This window comes from Thalassophryne amazonica, chromosome 10 (assembly GCF_902500255.1).
Source record: "Thalassophryne amazonica chromosome 10, fThaAma1.1, whole genome shotgun sequence".
NCBI classification, from domain to species: Eukaryota; Metazoa; Chordata; class Actinopteri; order Batrachoidiformes; family Batrachoididae; genus Thalassophryne; species Thalassophryne amazonica.
In genome coordinates this window covers 88933740-88955039 of record NC_047112.1, presented here as the reverse complement: position 1 = coordinate 88955039, position 21300 = coordinate 88933740, and the positions used below count along the sequence as shown (strand labels likewise).

The window sequence follows — 21300 nt, the reverse complement described above, 5'->3', positions numbered from 1 at the left end:
AGTCTAAGCTAACATTCATTTATACCCACTATCTATAATCAAGGGTTAAGGGGGTGCTGGAGTCTATTCCAGCCAGTCATAGGGTGTGTGGCAGGGTGCAGCCTGGACAGGAAGCCAGTCTATTGCAGGGCCACATGGAGACAGATAAACACAACCACACCCTCATGCACACCTATGGTCAATTTAAAGTTTCTAATTCACCTATCCTCCATGTCTTTGGAAGTGGGAGGAAGCCAGAGGAGCCAGAGGGAACACAGGTAGAGCATGCAAACTCCACAGCAAAAGGCGGGATGTGACCCCACAACCATCTTGTTGTGAAGCAACAGTGCTATCCACTAACCCACCATGCCTTCCTCTAAACTGACAGCCACAATTATTTAATCTTTACTAACAGTGTCATCTTCTTTATTTGAATGTGAATTGTTTCACTGTATTCTGAGAGGTGAGCTGCAAAAATGTTTCAAATATCTAAACCACTGTTCATCAAGTGTTCCAAATCCTCTATCCACTGGTTCTGTTGGTAGGTGAAGTTCAATGACTGCCAATATCCACTATATGGAGTTTGCCATCTCTTATACATCAATGACAACCACACGATATCAGTTTTTTCTCACTAGTTGTTGTGTAGAGCATGATTAGGAATTCTCTCCACACAGTCAACAGAATAAGTTTATGTGCAGAGAACACGCAAGAGAGAATCTCACATTGCAGTCATGCCACATAATTTGTGAACAAAACCTCTGTACATTTTCGTACATTCCAATGTTAACTGCAGCTCTGTTCATGCAGAGATTGGCCTTCTGACCTCCGCTCAGAAATTATTATATCAAACCGTTTTACCAGTCCACAACCTCACACATGATTGCCAGGTACTCAGTTGGTGGTGGTGATTTATAGTCCATCAATGAATTACAGTTCTGTGAATATAAGACTCAAAAAACAGTCTTGGCTGACTGGATTTTATAAGGCTATTCCTCTTGCCAGGATGTTGGACATCTCTAGTGCCTGTGTTCTTATGGCTGCTTATCCTCCTGTCACACCAGAACGACCAAATCATAGTGAGATTACACTGAAAGAGCAGAGGGTGGGTGGGTAAAGCTACAGGGATAAAAAAAAAAAAAAAAAAAAAAAAAATCCTTTTCTCTCGGGCTTTTTCATCTGTATTGAATGGAAAAATGAGTGATGCAGGATTTCTGGCATTGCCTTTCATGCAGTCTTGTCTTCCATTTGACAAGATAGATCGCCACAACAGACTTGATGGGGGGTGGGGGGTGGGTTGTTGTCGCTTTCTCAAGAGGGAATGGGAATCAGCTGAACTACAGGTGTGTAACGATGCTTGTCACTCTAGACAGGGTACTTTTGGGTCTCATTCTCAGCAGGATTCAGTTGCAGGTGCTTGCTGCTCATCAAATAGAGCAGTTTGTTTTTACACCCAAGAAGTCAACCATTGGGCCATGACTTTGCTCTGTGAATGCAAGTGTGATTATCTCCAGGGAATTTGTGCTGCTTCTATTGAATTTCCAAAAGCATCTCATTCAGTTGGGCTGCTCTATGTGACATCCTGACACTTGGCAGGTTCCCCAATAAGTTGCTGAGCAGTGTAGTCTGGCAGGCACTGTGAGTGTTTGGTGGAGTGGAAGGAGGGTCTCTGACTTCTACCCAGTGAATTCTGGGATTTGTTAGGAATGTGTTGTAGCTCTTACTCTATTCGGTGCTTGCATGAACTGGGTCTTGGGTAAAGGTGTATAGTCCAGTGACTTGGGTGCCTTTATCAGTGACCTTGACTTTGAAAACAATGTCCTCTTTATGGAACCAGTGCATAACTTATTTGCAGTACTTGAGAGGCTGAGTGAGGAGTTGGGATGTCTGGGTTTGTATTCAAGAAGCCTACCGGTTTGTGCACTCATTCAGTTTCTGGCGTGCTTACAAAGTGTAATTGTAACAGTTGGTTATGATCACCAGATACGGATCAGGTATTTATTTATTTTTTTTAAGGAGATTATTCAGGAGGAAGACTTCATTATCATCTACTGTCCTGCCAACTGCTGATGGGTGTCCACCACACTTAGACTATACAGTCAAGGAGGCCCAGCAGCTGTTTTTATGAAACATTTTAAGTGGCAACATCTATCAACAGACACTTTTTCCCCAGATTTGAAGTGCAGTTTGCATCGGTTGAGTTGAAGTGCATTGGTCAGTTTTCTAACTTTTTCTTTGACCAGGCCAACATTTGACAAAATGTTAATTATTCCCCAATTTTTATAACATTCTTGTCTGCTGTCCTGCTAAGCCCCTGGTCAGCTAATTATTCATCTGGTTGACTCTTCCAGTGTGTCACAGGACTGGCGCACAAACCAGGATACACTCTATATTTGGGGCAGTTGGTAGAGTGAGCCATCTTGTGACCGAAAGGTCGGCGGTTCGAATCCAGCTCCCAACCACTCAAAATTGCCATTGTGTCATTGGGCAAGACACTTAACCCACCTTGCCTGTGTATGCATGTAGGCTGTAAGCACAGAATGGTGTGAGAGTGTGAGTGAATGAAAACACAAAGCAGACAGAAACAAAGTGGGAGAGAAAGACATGAGGCAGGTGCAGTGATGTGGAGTGAGAACATAATCGGAGGGGTGTGAGGGGAAATGGGGAACTATGAACCGAGGGGGAAAAAAAACAGATGACAGAACAAATAATTAACAGAAAGCAAAACCCGTTTATTAAGCATAACTGGTGACAATAATGACAACAAAATAAACACCTGATAACCTAATGAAAACTACGAGAATAAATAGAGATAAATACAAAAACTAAACAAAACAGAAACTAAGAAAACAGCGTGGTAAAACAAACCATAAGAAAAGCAGTGAATAAACAATAATAGAAAACAAAACCTGGCATTAAAGCACAACAGATATTACAAATGAGAGGAACTAGATAAACAAGTGATAAATTAATGAACAATAAATGAAAACACAACTGACTGAAGAAAACTAGAACAGAACTGAATGAAAAGCCAGAGTAAAAAGTAACAAAGAAAACAAAGTGACAAAGTAAAATGGAACATAGAATAAACACATAACGTAAACAAGCAACTAATAAATCAAAGCGGGAACAGAAGGTGAGAAAAAGAAAGAGGCAAAAATAGAATCAAAGCCCTGATCAGGGCCAAAATGTGACAGTTGCCACACTGCTGACTGTAACTGGCTTCAATTATGGTTTACAATTCAAGTCAAGATAGTTTTAAATGTACTGCATAAACAAATTTAACTGTGACTTTGGCAGTGCCCTTGATCAAGACGAAGATCCATGTGTTCAATGACTTTCTGGTGGACTTCACCATCTTTAGTGTGTCTGTATATGGTGACAATATCAGATTTTATTTTTTTTTGTTAGCACCAAGTATCGCAGCAATTTCCTAATGTTGTGAACTTGTTCACTCATATGGCAGTAAAACGTTTCTGATTTGTTGAGATTCATTAATTTTGGTATTGATTTTACAAAAAATACTGAGATGTTTGCAGAATCAGTGGATGCTCAATGCCAAAACAAACAACAGATTTGGAATCCTTGAGGTCATAAACCCATAACAGTGCCTTCATTTCTTTTTCTATGACTTTCGGTTATGAAGTTATGATATAATCACAGATCAGCTGGCAGCCATCTTGGATTTGGCAAATATGGCGGCCCCCAGTGAGCACCGGGCTTGGTGCCCTCGAAAAAATGAAAATGGTGTGGTCTACACCTGGGCCAAATTTCATTCTTGTAGACAAATCTGCACAATTTAGTCCCTAAGGGCCTGGACTATCAAGAGATGCCTGAGAAGAGCCTGTGGAGTCAGCCGGTCCAAGAACGGAGGTTTCTGGCAAAGCTGCTGTCTTTGCAGAGTAACAAAGGACCAACTCTTTAGGGTGCTGCACTGGTGCTTCCTGTCTTACTGTGTGGTTGTGAAACTTGGATGTTAAGCAGTGACCTAAAGCGATCACTGGATGTCTTTGATGTTAGGTCTGTTTGAATAATTCTTTGGTCTGGCTGGAATGACTGCCAAAGAAACTGTTTCTTCAGGAGACTCAGATGAGATGTACTACTAAGGGAACATCAGTTATGTCAATTTGGTCATGTGGTATGCTGCTCTGGGCATGATTCAGCAAATGGGTGCCCCATTTTTGAGTATTCAGAGGAAAAGGCCACAAACTTATCATTCCACCTGGGTGCAGAAGATGGATAGCTGCTTTCAAAAGGTGGGAATGGACAGAATGTCTGTCTGTGTGGGTGGGTTTTATGATGTAGTGGATATTGAGACATGTGGCAACATTAAATATTTTTCTTTTATTTACAGAAAAAGATGCATTCACTCCAGGGCCTCAATCCGTAAGCATTTAAGAATTACTTTAAAAATAAGCACATTATTTTCCAGCTTTTTCTGTTGTTTTCTTAAGAGGGCTTTTTTTTTTTTTTTTGCTCCAAATTAGCCTGTCAAAAAACGCACTGAACCCTCATCTCCTAATATCAGAGACATTGATGATGACGATGATGATGAAACTCCTCCTCCCATTGTGGCACCAAGACCAGAACACACAAAGAGTGTAAGTAATGACCTTAATTTGCCCTTTGTTATTCTTTTACACGTTTTTCTCATTGAGTACCATTTTAATAATCATGATACAAACAAAAAAAAACTGTTAACATTTTTATTTTCAGAGTGAAAACCTTTCTACTTGTGCCACATGCTATATTATGTACAGTTTGCATTAGAAGTTTTGGCCTCTGAGTCCTAAGATACATTAAGAATTGAAATTGAGTCCTAAGGCCCAGCCTGAGACTCAGCACCTCCTCTCACGAGTGCCGTATACATTATACAGACATGCTAATTTCAGGAGATAGAAATTATGCCCACCTATGGGCATAATTTCTGTCTCACCTATGGTCATGAGATTTGGCTCATGACCGAAAGAACGAGATCGCAAGTACAAGCGGCCGAGATGAGTTTCCTCCGCAGGGTGGCTGGGTGCTTCCTTAGAGATAGGGTGAGGAGCTCGGTCACTCGGGAGGAGCTCGGAGTCGAGCCGCTGCTCCTCCACGTCGAAAGGAGTCAGTTGAGGTGGCTTGGGCATCTTTTCCGGATTCCCCCTGGACGCCTCGCTGGAGAGGTGTTCCGGGCACATCCCACTGGGAGGAGGCCCCGGGGAAGACCCAGGACACGCTGGAGGGACTACATCTCTCGGCTGGCTTGGGAACACCTTAGGGTTCCCCTGGACGAGCTGGGGGAGGTGTGTGTGGATCGGGAGGTCTGGGCGGCTTTGCTTGAGCTACTGCCCCCGTGACCCGACTCCGGATAAAGCGAAAGAAAATGGATGCATGGATGGATGGATGGATGGAAATTATGCCATGAAAGTAAAGTGTGTCTCAGATTATGCAGTTTTATATTCGAGAAAGGCAATGTAAACAGAAGTAAATCTATGAATAAAGGTACTCGTTTTCCACAACGCTGTAGGGATTCAGGTCTTCTGAAATGAAACAGGTTGTCATTATGATTTTAAAAAAGAGTAAACAGTTGTTTGACAATAGCTTCACACAACCACTAACCATGAGTGGGGGAAAAAAAAGTTTTTGTGTTATTCATATTCTCTGAAAAACATCCAAAAACTCAAAAATTCTGCCAAGTTATGTAAACTTTTGAGCACAACTGTAGAAAATGTTTTATTTTTTGAGTTCAGCCCATGAAAAATGGGAGCAAAAAAAAAAAAGTGTTGCATTTATATTTTTGTTCAGTGTATATTCACTGATAGTGTTCATATTGCAATTTAATAAAAGCATTTTTTTTTTTTTTGGCTATTCTGTAAAACACATAGACTGTATATATTTAGTCCATGGGCCAAGCAGGTTTTCAATGTCACTTAAAGTGTAGGTGACACCAAAAAATGTGCACAAATGATCACTAAAAATGATGAAATGTTGATATTTTAAAAAATCTGGAACAATAAAAGTTGATAAGTGCGCAGGTGAAGGATAAACAGCTGTCTGAAGCCTGCGCTCTATTTCAGGCCTCGGCCACAGCCATATTGTTGCTACATCATCACCAGAACGGCATCTGCTGATTCAAGCCCAAATCAATTGTAAACACAGTGGAGGTCAAGCAATTGTTGTTGTGGTTTCTCTCTTTCTCTCTCTCTCTCTCTTTTCTTTTCTTTTCTCTAGTGTGGAGCTTTTTTATTTTTTTAAGCCCAGTATGAAGGTGTTTCTGAAGAAGCTGTGGGGACACAGCCTTATCGTATTGAGCCTTATTTAGATGACAATGAGACAGACTGAACATTGGAGTAAAACCTTCAGTCTGACAGCAGTGACAATATTGACAGAGTTCAGAACACAGAATCGTGATTATAAAATAAATAATGCAGGTGATTTCTACATTTGGCTGGAGATTATAAATTGTTTGGGGTTTTTTTTGGTCATAATCAACTGATTAAAAAAAAATATAGTTTGTTTGACTATCTTTGACATATTAAAACCATTCACATACGTAGTAAAAATCAAGTCTTACCTTTCAGTGAGATCGGCTTCAGTCCACGAAAACATGCCCACATTAAAAACGAGGTCTGAATATAATTTATTTCCTAATCAAGGCTGAAGAAAAGTCCCGCTGTGATACATAGCGGCCATTTGTCCTGCTGTATCAATCCGGTGGCAGGTGAAGTCTGCCAATTGTTTGTAGCTGCTGCTTCAATTTGCTGTGAGTTGAGTCTCCTCAGAGAATTTGTATTTTTTGAATTACTTAAAATGATCGATTTAGAAACGGTGATTAATTTAATATCTAATAATTAATCACTGCATGGGATTAAATAAATGATAAAGTGGTTTGCAGTTAATTTCATTTACTCAAATTCTTTGCAGATATCATATTGACTGCCTTTCTTTGATCACTGCATGTGTTTTATAGGTGTACACGCGTTCTGTTATTGACCCCATCCCTGCTCCAAGTACGTGTCCAGATGGAGATGTTGCTTCCAAGGCGGCAGACAGACAGAAAAAGAAAAACAAGATGACAGATGAAGAAATCATGGACAAACTAAGTAAATGTTATTCACATGTGTTCATTATTGCATTTGTGATGTCACAACTTCCTGGAGGGACTGAATTTCTCTGGTAATATTACTGTGATGTAACATTTGTAAATAATTGCCATCTGGTTAACAGGAACCATAGTCAGTATTGGTGATCCCAAGAAGAAATACACCAGATATGAAAAAATTGGTCAGGGGTAAGTACAAACAATTTTTATGTAGACTGTGTGACATGGATCCCAGATGTGTGACATGTACAGGCTTTCATTCACACCTATTTATGTTGTAATGTATTTGTTCTTATACAATGAAAAGATGATTCACAAAGTGTTTGACCAAGTGTGCACAGGTGTTTCTGCTACAAGCTTCAGGGGCAGATCTGGATGTAGGCTTATAAGCTGTTTTGTTTTATTATGGGTGTGTGTTTTACCCAGTGTTTCACACATAATGAGATTCATCACGACCTCTTATTTTCCAGACATGAGTTGCATCTGGTCAAAACATGCATCATGAAGGCGGGGATGTCACATTTATTTTTGAAGCGTGGTGCTACTGCTTCATAGTACAAATAGCAAACTGAATTTAATTGGTGCAGTTATTTATATTGCAAATACAGCCAATGTGGCTACCAGATGCATCAACCGAGGTCTTTAAGATCAAGAGACGCCTAGGAGGTGAATGAATGACACTATGGGACTGCTGTACAGATGTTTGCCATTATGTTTGGAAGGGAATGAAGGTCCAAAGCTTTAGAGTTTTGGTGTTTCTAGTCTTACTGTATTTTTATGTGACCTAGATGTTAACAAGTGACCTAAAGCAATGACTGGAAGGCTTTGGTACTTGGTGAGTTTTGTGGCCTTTGTGCTAATGAACGGCAACTGGAAAAGGCCAAGTTGACACCTTTGTGTCACCTGACAGGGTGCTGGAGATGGGCCTGTTGTCTACCTGAGTAGTTGCCAAACAAGAACCATGGCAGTTCTATAGTGTGCTCCCAAGCCTGACCTAACCATGTCGTTGGCTTCAAACTTTCCTGCAGCTTGACTGTCAGTTTTTGTTTGTTTGTTTTTTTTTTTGTTTTTTTTTTTGTTTTTTGCAGGGTTGGGGACTGTAAGGGTTACTTTTATTGAAGGTAGTAACCTCTCTGTTGATGAACAGATAGGCTACTCGAGTGTAGACTGTGATGCTAATGTTCAACCAGCTTCCATGTCATTACAGGCCCATACCTTTTTTATGATCATCTGAACTGATCTGCTGTCAGCTGAGGGAGACAGTTTAGGTCTTCTTCCAGACCTGGGCAAAGTAGCCACACCTTCCATTAACTTCTGTTTGCATGCAGAGGGTCACCCCTTTGAGTCTAGTCTGCTTGAGGTTTCTTCCTCAGAGAGTTTTCCTTACCACTGTTGCTGTGGGGGTTGGTAATGTTAGACCTTACCTGTGTGAAGCGCTTTGAGGCAACTCTATTGTGGTTTGGCGCTATATAAATGAAAATAAATTGAAATTGATGCAGTTATTTGAAATAATTACTTTGGAATCTTCACTTGTTTAGAAACTATTCCAAAAGACATGCCTGACTTGTGTACATCGACGAGCCTGTTTCTTACATCTCCACTGAGATCTGTGGACTTTCCCATTGTAATGTGTGTTGGTCAGTCCAATAAGTGCTGGCAAAAAAACTCTTTTGCTATTAGCACAAAGAAGCTACCACCTGTCGTCAGTCATGCACACAGAAAATTACAAGACCTTGACATTTTGGACATTAAGATATTTTTAAATTGTCAGCATCACTGAATAAATAATAAGTGGTTATATGTGATAATTATTATCCTGTGTTTTCAGAAAAAAAAAAACTAAGTAAAAATAACGAGAGAGAGAGAGATAGAGAGATAGATATCCAAGACTATATTAAAATCCCGTTAGTACCATAGCATTCATGTTCACATCGCATCGAGTGTATGTAATACACTCTATATCTGTCGAAAAATGTACCGCTATCACAAGAATTATTTCAACAAAAAGGATGTTTGTGGAGCAGCAACTGCTGAGTTTGAATTAAATGGTAAATGGACTGCATTTATATAGCACTTTTCCATCTGCATCAGATGCTCAAAGTGCTTTACAATAATGTGTCACATTCACCCCGATGTCAGGGTGCTGCCATATAAGGCACTCACTACACACTGGGCGCAATAGGGGATTAAAGACCTTTCCCAAGGGCCCTTAGTGATTTTCCAGTCTCAAGCCCAATGCCTTAACCACTAGACCATCACCTCCCCTAAATTAGGAGTCTAACTAGACAGCTTGCCAGTTTTGTCGTCCTTGAAAACCACATTGAAAACTGAATAGTTCAGTGTGTGTGTCTGTAATCATTTTCAGTCTATGCCATCCAGGAAGATGTAAAAGATTTCGAGACAGCTGGGAAAGTGTAAGGATCATCAGTTTAGCCATTTTACCAGTGTATACTTGGCCCAGAAAACACAAACTCATTTAATGGAGTTTCACAAATGATGGCAAGCAGATAGTAAAATATGCATTTTATGAATTTTCTGTGTAATTTAAAAAAACCCAGTATGGTGGCCCTGTTGGTGTCTGTGCAAATGAAGGCATTGTTTTCCTATTCCTTATGGCTTGGCAATTCCAAAAATACATACTGTATTTCCTGGAGTATGTTGCTTTTATTTTTGTTGATCTATTTATTTATTTACAAATTTTGGATGTGTAACTTGTATAAAAAAAAAAACACTTTTGTTATTAATAATTATGATGAAACAAGTAATTTCTGATAATAAAATAATAAATGGCAGTAATAAAAAAAAATTACATCAATGCACAAAAACTCAAATTAGAGAGCTGATACTACAGAAAAAGAGTATGACTTGTACTCCGGTGCAACTTCTGTGTGTGTTTTTCTTCTTCAAGAGACGTGTTTGTAACTGGTGCAACTTATGCTTAGGAAAATACAATAGTTTTGCTAATGTTCCATAATTTGTAACACTTACATTTAACACAGTGACCCTGATGAATACTTTGAGGGCATACATATTTTCTGAGTGATTATTGAGCAAATGTGTGACACTACATAATGTTTATTTGACTTTTTAATGTGCTTTTAACTGAAATATTCACCTGTTAAAATCTGTTACTACAGGGCTTCAGGAACAGTGTTCACAGCAATCGACGTCGCCACAGGACAGGAGGTACGACTGATTTATTAATGAATCATGAGATGTGAGTACTTAAAAATAAATAAATAAAATAAAATTCAGTGACGGTACCACCAACAGAAAAGGTTGTGAGGTCATAGGATAACTATAGAATACAAACCACCAAGTTCACATATCAGGATGTTGTTATGAATCTTTTTAGACAGTTGTGGTCATTTTTATGTACACTCATCATGGACAAGGCAATATTCATGTTTAGATATTTTTTGTTGAATTATTAATATTGTGTGTCAGAATGATTTTACAACTTATATCTTTAAGAAATAATGTTTTAAGAATTTGATGTGCAAGTTTATTTGAGGTTTTTTTTTTTTTAATCAACACTGGGTCAAACAGCAGTTTCAGATCAGAGGTTAAACTTGCACAATCTTAAATCAGAAAACTTTGAACAATATGGAAAATACAAAAGAAAAAAGGACAGTGATTCTTACATTTACTTTGACTTCTATTTCACTGCAGACGGTATGAATGTAAGATATTTCACATTTTGTTTTCAACTTCATTTAATTTAATATTTGTATTTCAAAGAGGTGATCATCATTCCCATTGATGCACTGCAGTGTGTGAATCACGCGACAATGAGCAGGCACACAAAATTGTAACTGCATTTGTGTGCCGGCACGGGGTAAATGTGCATAATACATGCTAAGATTCAAACATCTGCCCTCGCACTCTGCTTCAGAGTTTCTTCGAAGCACGGAAGCGCGAAACGACACGTTTGTGGTGTAACGGTTCATAGTTGATCTGTGATCCGTAAGGACATCAAATATCTTGGGATCATATTGTCGGCAATGAAACAGTAGTCAAAGTAAGTGTCAGAATCACGACAAATTTATTTTTGCATTTCCCCAATCATCCCAACTTTTTCTGACTTGGGGTTGTAAACATAGACATTAGGGCAGCTTCAAAGAAAGATGGTTTGGAAACATTGACACATGGTATTGTTATACGAGGTCCGTGAGAAAAGTATCCGACCTTTTTATTTTTTTCAAAAACCATATGGATTTGAATCACGTGTGATTGCATCAGCCAAGCTTGAACCTTCGTGCGCATGCGTGAGTTTTTTCACGCCTGTCGGTTGCGTCATTCGCCTGTGAGCAGGCTTTGTGTGAGCACTGGTCCACCCCTCTCATCGTTTTTTTTATTGCGAATAAATGTCTGAACGATTTGGAGCTTTGCTGCATCAATTTTTTTTCCAGAAACTGTGAGAGACCTCCAGGTGGACACCGTACGAAAAATTAATATGGCTTTCAGGGACGATTTTATGGGGATTACACAGATTAAGGAGTGATCCAGATGGTTTAAAGACCGCCCACAACTGCTGAGAGCGCTATAGTCATCACTATATGGGCTTTTAAAAAGAAAAGGAATTAAAGCTCCTTAACCTTAGTTGTCTTTTCCGCTCTGATTACAATCACACTGATCATCCAGAATATTATGTAGATCCCACTTTTGCCACTAAAACAGCCTTAACCCATCGAGGCATAGACTCCAGTAGACCTCCGAAGGTGTGCTGTGGTATTTTGCAGCAAGACGTTAGCAGCAAATCCTTTAACTCCTGGAAGTTTTGATGTGGGACCTTCATTGATCGGGTTTGCTTTTCGGCACATCCCTTGTGACCCTGTTGCCGTTTCACTGGTTTTCATTTTTTGGGCCACTTTTGATAGATTCTGACCACTACAGATAGGAGACTTCCTACAGAAGCTGCTTTTTTTTTTTTTTTTTTTTTTTAATTATATATAGATATTCACGCCCACTTGTCTAACCATCACCGTTTGGCCCTTGATAATGTCACTTGACTTAAATCTTTGTGTCCCCATTTTTCCTGCTTACATCAAGTGTGAGGGCAAAATAATAAGTTGCTGCCTAATGGCCCAGTCAACGGTACTTAATGAAGGGCAATGAAGCCCTAATGAAACAAGACATCTGGACTTTCGTTGACTTTCGTTGGCATCGTTTAACCTTCGTTCCTGCAGCTGGTGCTTCGTCAGGATTTTTAAACTGTTGAAAAATTTGAATGAAGGGCAACAAAAACCTCAGTTCGTCCGTGTTTTGTTTTGCCGTCGTTCTTGAGGTTTTTTTAATTGTTTAGTTTTTGTAACGTTATTATTCAATTTGACTTCGTTCAACCAGCTGAGTGTTTTCACACAGTACAGAAGCTGGTTTGTGTGTTCATGTACCATTGGAAATTACAGGTCAAACTCAGCCTGTTTGCTTGGATTTTTTTTTTTTTTTTATCTGGGTGGGTGGTCAGCTTCAGTGAGCTCAGGTACCTTATATAGGCCAGAATTAATCTTTTGTGTGGATACAATTGTTTATTTTGCCACAAGCAACTGCTGAATTTGAAACAACAAAAGTTGTGTTATTTCCGACGTACTGAATGCAGCATTAGTGGCAGCTGCTGCGTGCCCTTATTATTTTGTATTAAATATAACAATATGAGTGTAGGAATGACAATCCAGCCCTTTTGTACATGTGGCAACAGGTAGATGTTTCAAATGATTATATAAAGAGCTGTTCTGGAAGGCAGAATTCATGTTGTGGATCAGCTGCAGCTGATTGAAATAACCGCACATTTGAGTCGATGCATGTTCACACGCACTGATCAGTTTACTGCTCTGATATATTCAATCATCTTTACACTTATATTTGTTCCCTGTTTTGACAGTTTTCTGTTATAAATCAATATATACGGCTTAGAACATAATACAGTGATACAGCAGTGACCACGGAACACCAGAGGTTTTTTTTTTTAAATTGGAGCAAGATGGAGCACGCAGCATGTTGTCACAGTGTGGTAGTCCACCCACGTGCACACAGATCTCCACAACTTCCGTTTGCAGTTTCTTCAGGACTCAGGTGGTGTGAGCTCCATCCCAGCGCGTAGTCCGGAACTCAGAGATGTACACACACTGCTCCAGCTGTGGCTCCAGGCGCTTTTCATTTAAAGCGTCGAGATTGTTAGCTTTGGTTTTGTTAAGTTCCTCTTTCGTCCCTTTTGCGCTCTTGCTTCACAGGCTATTCGGTGATAAAGCTCTTTTGTCCACCTTTTCTCAACGAATTGTGACTTTTTCCCTTCGTTCAGGAATCAGTGTGTGCTGTGTGACTGGGCCATAATATATCTCACCCACTGACAGGTGCCATTGTAACAAAATGAACAATCAGTGTTATTCACTTCACCTGTCAGTGCTCACAGTGTTATGGCAGATTGGTGTAGTTACAAAGAGCAAGTATTTTATCAATCTTTGATCATTCATTATGTCTGTTTTTATGCTGTCTTTCTCCAGGTTGCCATTAAGCAGATCAATTTACAAAAGCAGCCAAAGAAGGAGCTGATTATTAATGAGATTCTAGTAATGAAGGAGTTAAAGAACCCCAACATAGTTAACTTTTTAGACAGGTAAGAAGAAATACAAAACCAGTCACGTTTTTTTTTTTTTTTTTTTTTTTTTTTTTAATACAGGTGTCTGACATGTAATTCTAATTATTTATTTTAAATTACTCTGCATGGAAACTTATATTGATCGACTATACAAACTTTTTAAATTTATTTTGATCTAGTGGAATGGTTGATATGTTGTATTTGTGTTAGTTTTCTGATGGGGGAGGAGCTGTTTGTGGTGATGGAGTATCTGGCCGGTGGCTCGCTGACAGATGTGGTCACAGAGACTTGTATGGATGAAGCTCAGATAGCTGCTGTCTGTAGAGAGGTACTCTTTAAAACCAATATTTCAAAGATCAAAACATGTTCAAGAAAAGAAATTAAAAATATTTTTCACCATATGTGTTCTCAATCTGCAGTGTTTGCAAGCGCTGGATTTCTTGCATGCAAACCAAGTGATCCACCGAGACATAAAAAGCGACAACGTTTTACTCGGGATGGATGGGTCTGTCAAACTTAGTAAGTAAAGCATTACACGATCAGGTTCTTCTCAGATCCCCCACTTCTCTAATGAAGGAGGTAGAGAATAAGTCCCTCGTTACCAGAATTTGGGGCAACCACTTTTCCAGCTTAGGGATGCAGCACTGCTCCCTCACTGCATGTCGATTAATGAATAACTAACCTCCTGCGTGAAAGTATTTTCAAACTGATGCTCTTGAATCTGGCACATTGCATACCATAATCAAATTGTACAAATAAGTTGTTTTGTTGAGCAGACAGGATCGCACAACATAATGCTGCTGTTATCTCTTTAAGCAACACCCTTCTTCCTTACGTTAGATGTGTTTATGTTATGGCATCTTCAGGCTGAATCAAGTATTTTATGCATGGCTTTACTTTTTTCTTGCACACTTTGAACTCTATCCTTCGACCATCCTTCAATATCAGCTGCAGTGCATGTGAAAACAAGTCACCAGCTATATTGTTTATATATAATTGCTACTCTGGGTAGAATTTCTACTGGTTTATCTGTAACTATATGATATGGCTTATCTTGAATTTGAACCCACTGGAAGGTTCTCTGAGAAGCCTGATTGAGAGGTCACTCTTCAACATATTTTTATCCTTTGCAGATCAATAATTACTTTTCTCCTTTTCTCTGACAGCGGATTTTGGCTTCTGTGCCCAGATTACTCCTGAGCAGAGCAAACGCAGCACCATGGTCGGCACGCCTTACTGGATGGCTCCAGAGGTGGTGACCAGAAAGGCCTACGGGCCTAAAGTTGACATTTGGTCACTGGGTATTATGGCCATTGAAATGGTTGAAGGGGAACCTCCCTATCTGAATGAGAACCCACTACGAGTGAGTCAAGTGTATTTTCATTTTTACTGTTGGTAGAGCTACTTGATAGAGAGAAAACCTTTGGTATTCAATAAACTGTTAGAAAATGCATCAATAATTTACATGATAAATTAGAATACTGATGTGCAAAAGGACAGCACAGTGGCTTAGTGGTTAGCATTGTTGCGTCACAGCGTCCTGGGATCACTTCCCACCTGGTCCTAGAATGTATTTCTGTCTCCATGTATCAACCCTGCCGTAGACTGGCAGTCTGTCCTGGGTGTACCCTGCCTCACACCCAGTGACTCCTGGGATAGGCTTCAGTACCCTGTGACCCATAACTGGAACAAGTGAGTATAGAAAATTAATGAATGTGTGTTATCAAAGGGTACTTAAGTGTAGATACCACGGCCTTCAGTCTGATATTGCTTGCAGATTTTATTTATTTATTTGCACTCACGTTTGTCTTGAGCAGTGTGGAAAAGTTCATTTTCACTCAGTGTTGTGTAATTTTCACCTCATTTAAATTTGAAGTACAGCAATCAGTGTGTCATTTTTTTTGTTTTTGTATTTCAGTATTCATTTCTAAAGCCCAAACAACAACAACAACAACAAAAAAAAGAGTAACGGCTCATTTTCCTATTTCTGATTTTTGGCTCAAATCAAAAATGGAAAAACCGATAACAAGCACTCATATCCCATTTTGTTTGTTTTGTTTGTTTGACACAAGTGGAACAACTTGAAAGTGACTGGTTCAATTAATTAAAAAAAAAGGTTAAAAAAAGAGAAAAGTTTGGTTTTTCCAAAGTACGTGCAAATTGATGAGATTTTATAGTTTTACAGGTGTTTTTTCATTTCCATATTTAAAGGAGATATTATCAGTTATCAGGTTGTTCACCAATGAATATGGCTTTATGTTTATGTGTGCGGCCTGCTTGATGAGGACGCAGAACACAATGCGCTGTTAAAAAAAAAAAAAAGCATGCAAAACTGGACTAAAAAAATCTGCGAAACTGCGAGGCCGCGAAAGGTGAACCGCGTTATAGCAAGGGACCACTGTATATAAAATAGGAGAGAGAGAGTGAGTGTCAAAGAGCCACTGTGTTCACCTAATGGCTTCATCAAGTTATTGTGCAAGTACCTGATGTCTGACTGAACTGGACCAATTTGTGGTGAGTCAGTATGGTGGCAATACTTAGACCACAAAGACAAAATAACCCTCCAGGCAACTCCACGAATATTATTTTGAAAAGCACAAGTCAGAAGACTGATGCAAGAAAATTTCTAAAGTTGAAAAGTTATATTTTAAAGTCAGTGTTCTTGTTCCATTAAGTCAGTCATTAAAAATATATTTGGTCCATTAAGTCAGTCATTAAAAATAAATTGGGCGGTATGAAACAGCTACAGCAGAACATCCATGATGCTAATCCGTGAAGAAAGCCGCCAAAGACGTCTTTGAAGGAACATCATGCTTTAGTGGCTGTGATTAGGGAAACTGTATGGTGTGTTTGCTTATTGCCTCATCCTCACAGGTTCATGGTAAGGCAGCACAAAGAAGTCCACTATTATTAAGAAACATCATCAAGCTGGCTGTAAGACTTTGAAGAATTGAGCTGGTTTTAAGTCCTGCTGGGTTGCCTTGAATTTTTAAGACAAACATGTTTCAAAAGTCAAAATATACTGTCTAAGAAGCATGACCTCAGTGGTCCTTGGTATGGTCAGTGGCCCTGATTTCCAACCTGGGGTCCAAACCCCCCTTGGGGGCAGGGGCAAGGGGGTTGCATGAGGTTTTGTCAGTTCTGAGGCTATCAAAAAGTTAAAAATTCAGCTCAGCCTTTCTTAGGCTCAACTATGGGGCTCTGATGAAAAAGGTTGGGAGTCACTAGTCTGTGGTGCTTGCATTGGTGTCAGTCAGGTTTCACCTACAGTTGAGTTACTTTCTAAAGCCCCAGTCACACTAATGATGGACAGAGTAAAAGGATTAGTTACATATTTAAATATTTTGTCTGTTGGTCAGTCTCCTGTAGAGTTAGGGTGCTAATGGTCAGATGACATCACACTTCTACAGAGTTCTGCACTGGACAGAAATATTTTCCCGGTTTACAGACAAATATGCTGCATTTGAGCAGAGTTTGGTGCTCTGAAAGCATGAAGTTATGTTTTCTGATTCGATCAGTATCACCTCAGAAAGAGACACAGAGAGAGGTCTGTTTCTTACAGACATGGAGCTGCTCTTACTGTGTCGGTCCTTTCTCTGCTTGCTGGACTTTTGACCAATTACAATACCAGAATGAACAGTCGGAAAACAGCAAGAAAAATAAATGACATGCAGAGGACAGAACGGCAAAAAAAAAAATAAATTGCGCAGGCAGCAGCAAATTTCTCCGCCTGACATCCACTTAAAGTTTTGAACATGCCAAAAATTCCAGACAGAAATGGCAGGCATCAGCTGACAAGGTGTGCATTTTGTGGATGGGGAGATTTCTTAGGTTGGACAAAAATAAACACGAACGTATAAAATCAGTTCCTGAATGTGACTGGGGCTTAAATTTAGACCTCACAGCTGTTGTTCCCCCCCCCCCCCCCCCCTCACTTCCACTTTAACAGGCATTATACCTGATTGCTACAAACGGCACACCTGAGCTGCAGAACCCAGAGAAGCTGTCTCCAGTCTTCCGAGATTTCCTTAACCGTTGCCTGGAAATGGATGTAGAGAAAAGAGGCGGGGGCAAAGAACTCCTCCAGGTGAAAATTTTGTTTTGTCCTCTGTCATTGGTGGTCTTTTATGCCGTCTTGGTTTTTGTTTTCTTCAGCTTTCTCTCTTTGTATGTTGACCTTCTCACTTTGCCTTGCAGCATCCTTTCCTAAAGCTGGCAAAGCCGCTCTCCAGTCTCACACCTCTCATCCTGGCAGCCAAGGAGGCCATGAAGAGCAGCCGTTAGCTGGTGAAACCAGCTACTTCACTTTCCCATGCTGTGCACAGCCATGTGCCAACCATTCAGATTTTCTGCCAGACAATAGGCTGAGACTGACCTGCCACTCTTGACGCACCAGCCTTTGAAGCCCTGACAAACCTCACTGTGAAGACCAAAAAATATAGAGCACAACCCCACCGCAGTCCTTAAGAACTTTTTACTCCCATCAAATGGCAGAAGACAAGTCAGAGATTTCAGTCAGGCAGTTATTTTGTACAACAGTTAGGACTAGGCTTATATTTAACTCGGAACAAGGCAGCTGCCATGTTCCATTTAGTTTTTTTTTTTAAATCAACTGCCTTAAACATAAGGTAAATGTTACCTGTTGTTGTTTGTCTTTTTTTTTTTTTTTTGCTACTTTTGTAATTACCTTTGCAGCTCTTCTGTGTCTTATTTTGATACTTGAATTTCATCTCTGTCCCGTTTGTTGTGTAAGTCTCATTCAGTGAACATGCTTTTTATGCCTGAATTTTATGAACATTTCTCTTACTGATTTTATAGGAAACAACTCAGTGCATTTGTCATTATGAGACTATTCTTGATTTTTGTCTATGTTTGAATGCCACATCTGACAGATCTACTGTGGCATTTCTCCCCCCTCTATCGTTTCTGCTGACACCAGAGGTGCACCTTACAGGCAAATTAAAATGTTAGATCAACAGGGTTTATACTTTCTTCTCCATTGTTGTTATTAAAAGTGAGTATTGTTTGTTGAACTGTCCTCCGTGGTGTTCTGGAATTTTTGTTTTTCCATGTGTATGTATGTACATCTTGAGGGGCATATCTAGGTTTCGTGTCAGACATTTGAGATTAGTTGTGCCTCCCTACCTCCAACCCCTGCCTAACAAAACTTTTCTTCAGGATTAATGTTACTGAAGTCAAAGTTTCTCTTGATCTGAATTTTTCTGAACTACCACTTGATTTAGCACAGTTCCATGATTGTGGGGTTCTTACATAGCTGAAAATTATTGGTTGAGCTAATAGATTTAATAAATGGAATAGTTTTTACGGTGTTGAATGCTTGGTCTCAAAGTAAAGGACATTCGCGATGAAGCAGTTCTGGTTGTATTATGAGCAAAACATGTTTTTAAAATGGAAATAAACATGCCCTGTTGAATTCTACCTTTAAAAAATCCAAACTAAAACAATGATTTGGTTTTGATGCTTAAACCAAAAATATGACAGAATATGGAAAGCGTAAACAGACATATACTTGTGCTTTGAATTCAATCTATCAACTCCTTACACCTCACTGTAGTCACAACTTTAGTTAAAAAAAAAAAAAAGTGCTGCAAAAACAATTATGAAGAGAACTGACGGTTACACATCAAAAAAACTAGAAATAAAATGACAACAATTTAAAAATAACTGAATAACTGTCCACACTTAAGCAGTAATAGCTTTTACATGGGCAAGTGAATTTTGGCGCCACTTGCCCAGATATGTCGAGTGCCCTTGCCCCATGCCCACCAACCTCCATTTCACCCCATCCCACCCCTCAGTTTCACTGTATTTAATGATATGACGAACTACTGTCTGGAAATTGAATCACTGTACAAAATCTGAATAGCTGTCCACACTTTAGCTGTAATAGCTTTTACATGGGCAAGTCCATTTTGGCGCCACCTGCCCAGATCTGTCGAGTTGCCCCATGTCCACCAACCTGTGGCGCCAAAATGCACTTGCCCATGTAAAAGCTATTACTGCTTAAATGTGGACATAGTAGAGAAGCTTGAATCTTCGACTGGACTGGGTTGCTTGACGCGAGGACGTTTAGCTTCAGATCGCAGAAGCTTCCTCAGCTAAAATTCTTGCTCTGGTAGTCTGACTTCTGTCTTGACTCTAGTAGAGAAGAATAAACAGAAGCCACAAAAGCTAGAGTTTTGAACCTATACCAGACCCCTCCTACCGAGAGGCAGACTGCTATAAGCCAGTGACTAAACAATAGCTCTAATTAGCACCTATTGTGCTCTAGTAGCACCCTCCAAATGACAGGGCAGCTGTCCCTCCTAATGATGGGATGGACGCCTCTCCTGCCGGCTCCCTTGACGACTCTCCTGATGAAGTGAATGACTCATAACCATGAACAAAAGACTGAAACTGCTTTGACCTGAGTACCCCATTGTAAACGGGACAAAACGTGTCTCAGACCCCCTCCCCGGTTAAGGCTGGGTTTCAACTGTTTCACATAGAATGCCTCCTTGACCCCTCTCTCAAACCATTTCTTCTCTCTGGCTAAGATTTTAACCTCCTTGTCCTCAAATGTGTGGTTAGTGTCTTTAAGGTGGAGATGAACTGCAGACTGAGGTCCACTGGCGCCCTCTCTGCGGTGCGGGTATAGCCTTTTGTGTAAAGGTTGCTTAGTCTCACCTATATAGTGTTCGTTACAGTTTTCCTGACATCTGATAGAATACGCCACATTGCTCTGTTTGTAATTAGGGATCCTGTCCTTAGGGTGAACTAATTTCTGTCTCAAGGTGTTAACCGGTTTAAAGTAAACTGGGATTTTGTTCCGTCTGAAGGTCCTCTGTAGTTTTCCCCTACTTCAGACACTCCTTGTCTCTGTCTCCTGTCTATCTGGTCTCTTTGTTCTCTGAGACTTCTGCACTTTGTCCAGGGACCATGGTGGGTACCCACATACTGTGAGGGCTTTCTGGACAAGTTGTTCTTTAGCCCTTCCCTCTGCAGTTGTGGGCACCTGTAGGGCTCTGTGTTGAAGAGTCCTGATCACCCCAAACTTGTGTTCAAGGGGGTAGTTTGAGTCAAAGAACAGATATTGGTCAGTGTGCGTTGGTTTTCTGTAAACCCCTGTCTGGAGCTGCCTGTTCTCTCCAATTGTAACATCACAGTCCAAGAAGGCTAAATGGTTGTTTCTGGCATCTTCACGTGTGAACTTGATATTGGAGTCCACCGAGTTGATGTGTTCTGTAAAGTCCTCAACCTCCTGTTGCTTAATTTAACCCATGTGTCATCGACATATCTGAACCAGTGACTGGGAGGGATGCCCGTGAAAGACGTCAAGGCTGTCTTCTCCACTCGCTCCATGTACAGATTGGCCACAATGGGGGATACCGGAGACCCCATCGCACAACCATGGATCTGCCTGTAGTAATTCCCCCTAAACAGGAAATACGTGGTGTTAAGACAGATCTCTTAAATGTGGACAGTTATTCAGTGCAGAAAATCAGAATTTTCGAAATATTATTTGTACAGTAGTTGTCATCTTGACTATTTTTTAATTTTTAAATTGTTTTGTCATTCTTTTATTTCTAGTTTTTTGATGTGTAACTGTCAGTTCTCTTCATAATTGTTTTTGCAGCACTTT

The 21300-nt window shown here is 40.0% G+C and overlaps 1 protein-coding gene across 1 annotated transcript in view; it reads left to right on the top strand.

Moving 5' to 3' along the window:
• pak2b (p21 protein (Cdc42/Rac)-activated kinase 2b) overlaps positions 1-18696 on the top strand; it is a 31431-nt gene extending 12735 nt beyond the window's left edge. The window contains exons 5-15 of the mRNA XM_034180458.1: positions 4334-4365; positions 4467-4580; positions 6932-7064; positions 7189-7252; positions 10201-10249; positions 13564-13676; positions 13869-13986; positions 14078-14177; positions 14825-15021; positions 17608-17745; positions 17856-18696. Of these exons, the coding sequence (XP_034036349.1) occupies positions 4334-4365; positions 4467-4580; positions 6932-7064; positions 7189-7252; positions 10201-10249; positions 13564-13676; positions 13869-13986; positions 14078-14177; positions 14825-15021; positions 17608-17745; positions 17856-17942 (1145 nt within the window). The 3' untranslated portion in view covers positions 17943-18696. The remainder of the gene's footprint in view (positions 1-4333; positions 4366-4466; positions 4581-6931; positions 7065-7188; positions 7253-10200; positions 10250-13563; positions 13677-13868; positions 13987-14077; positions 14178-14824; positions 15022-17607; positions 17746-17855) is intronic.
• The last annotated feature ends 2604 nt before the right edge of the window (positions 18697-21300 follow it).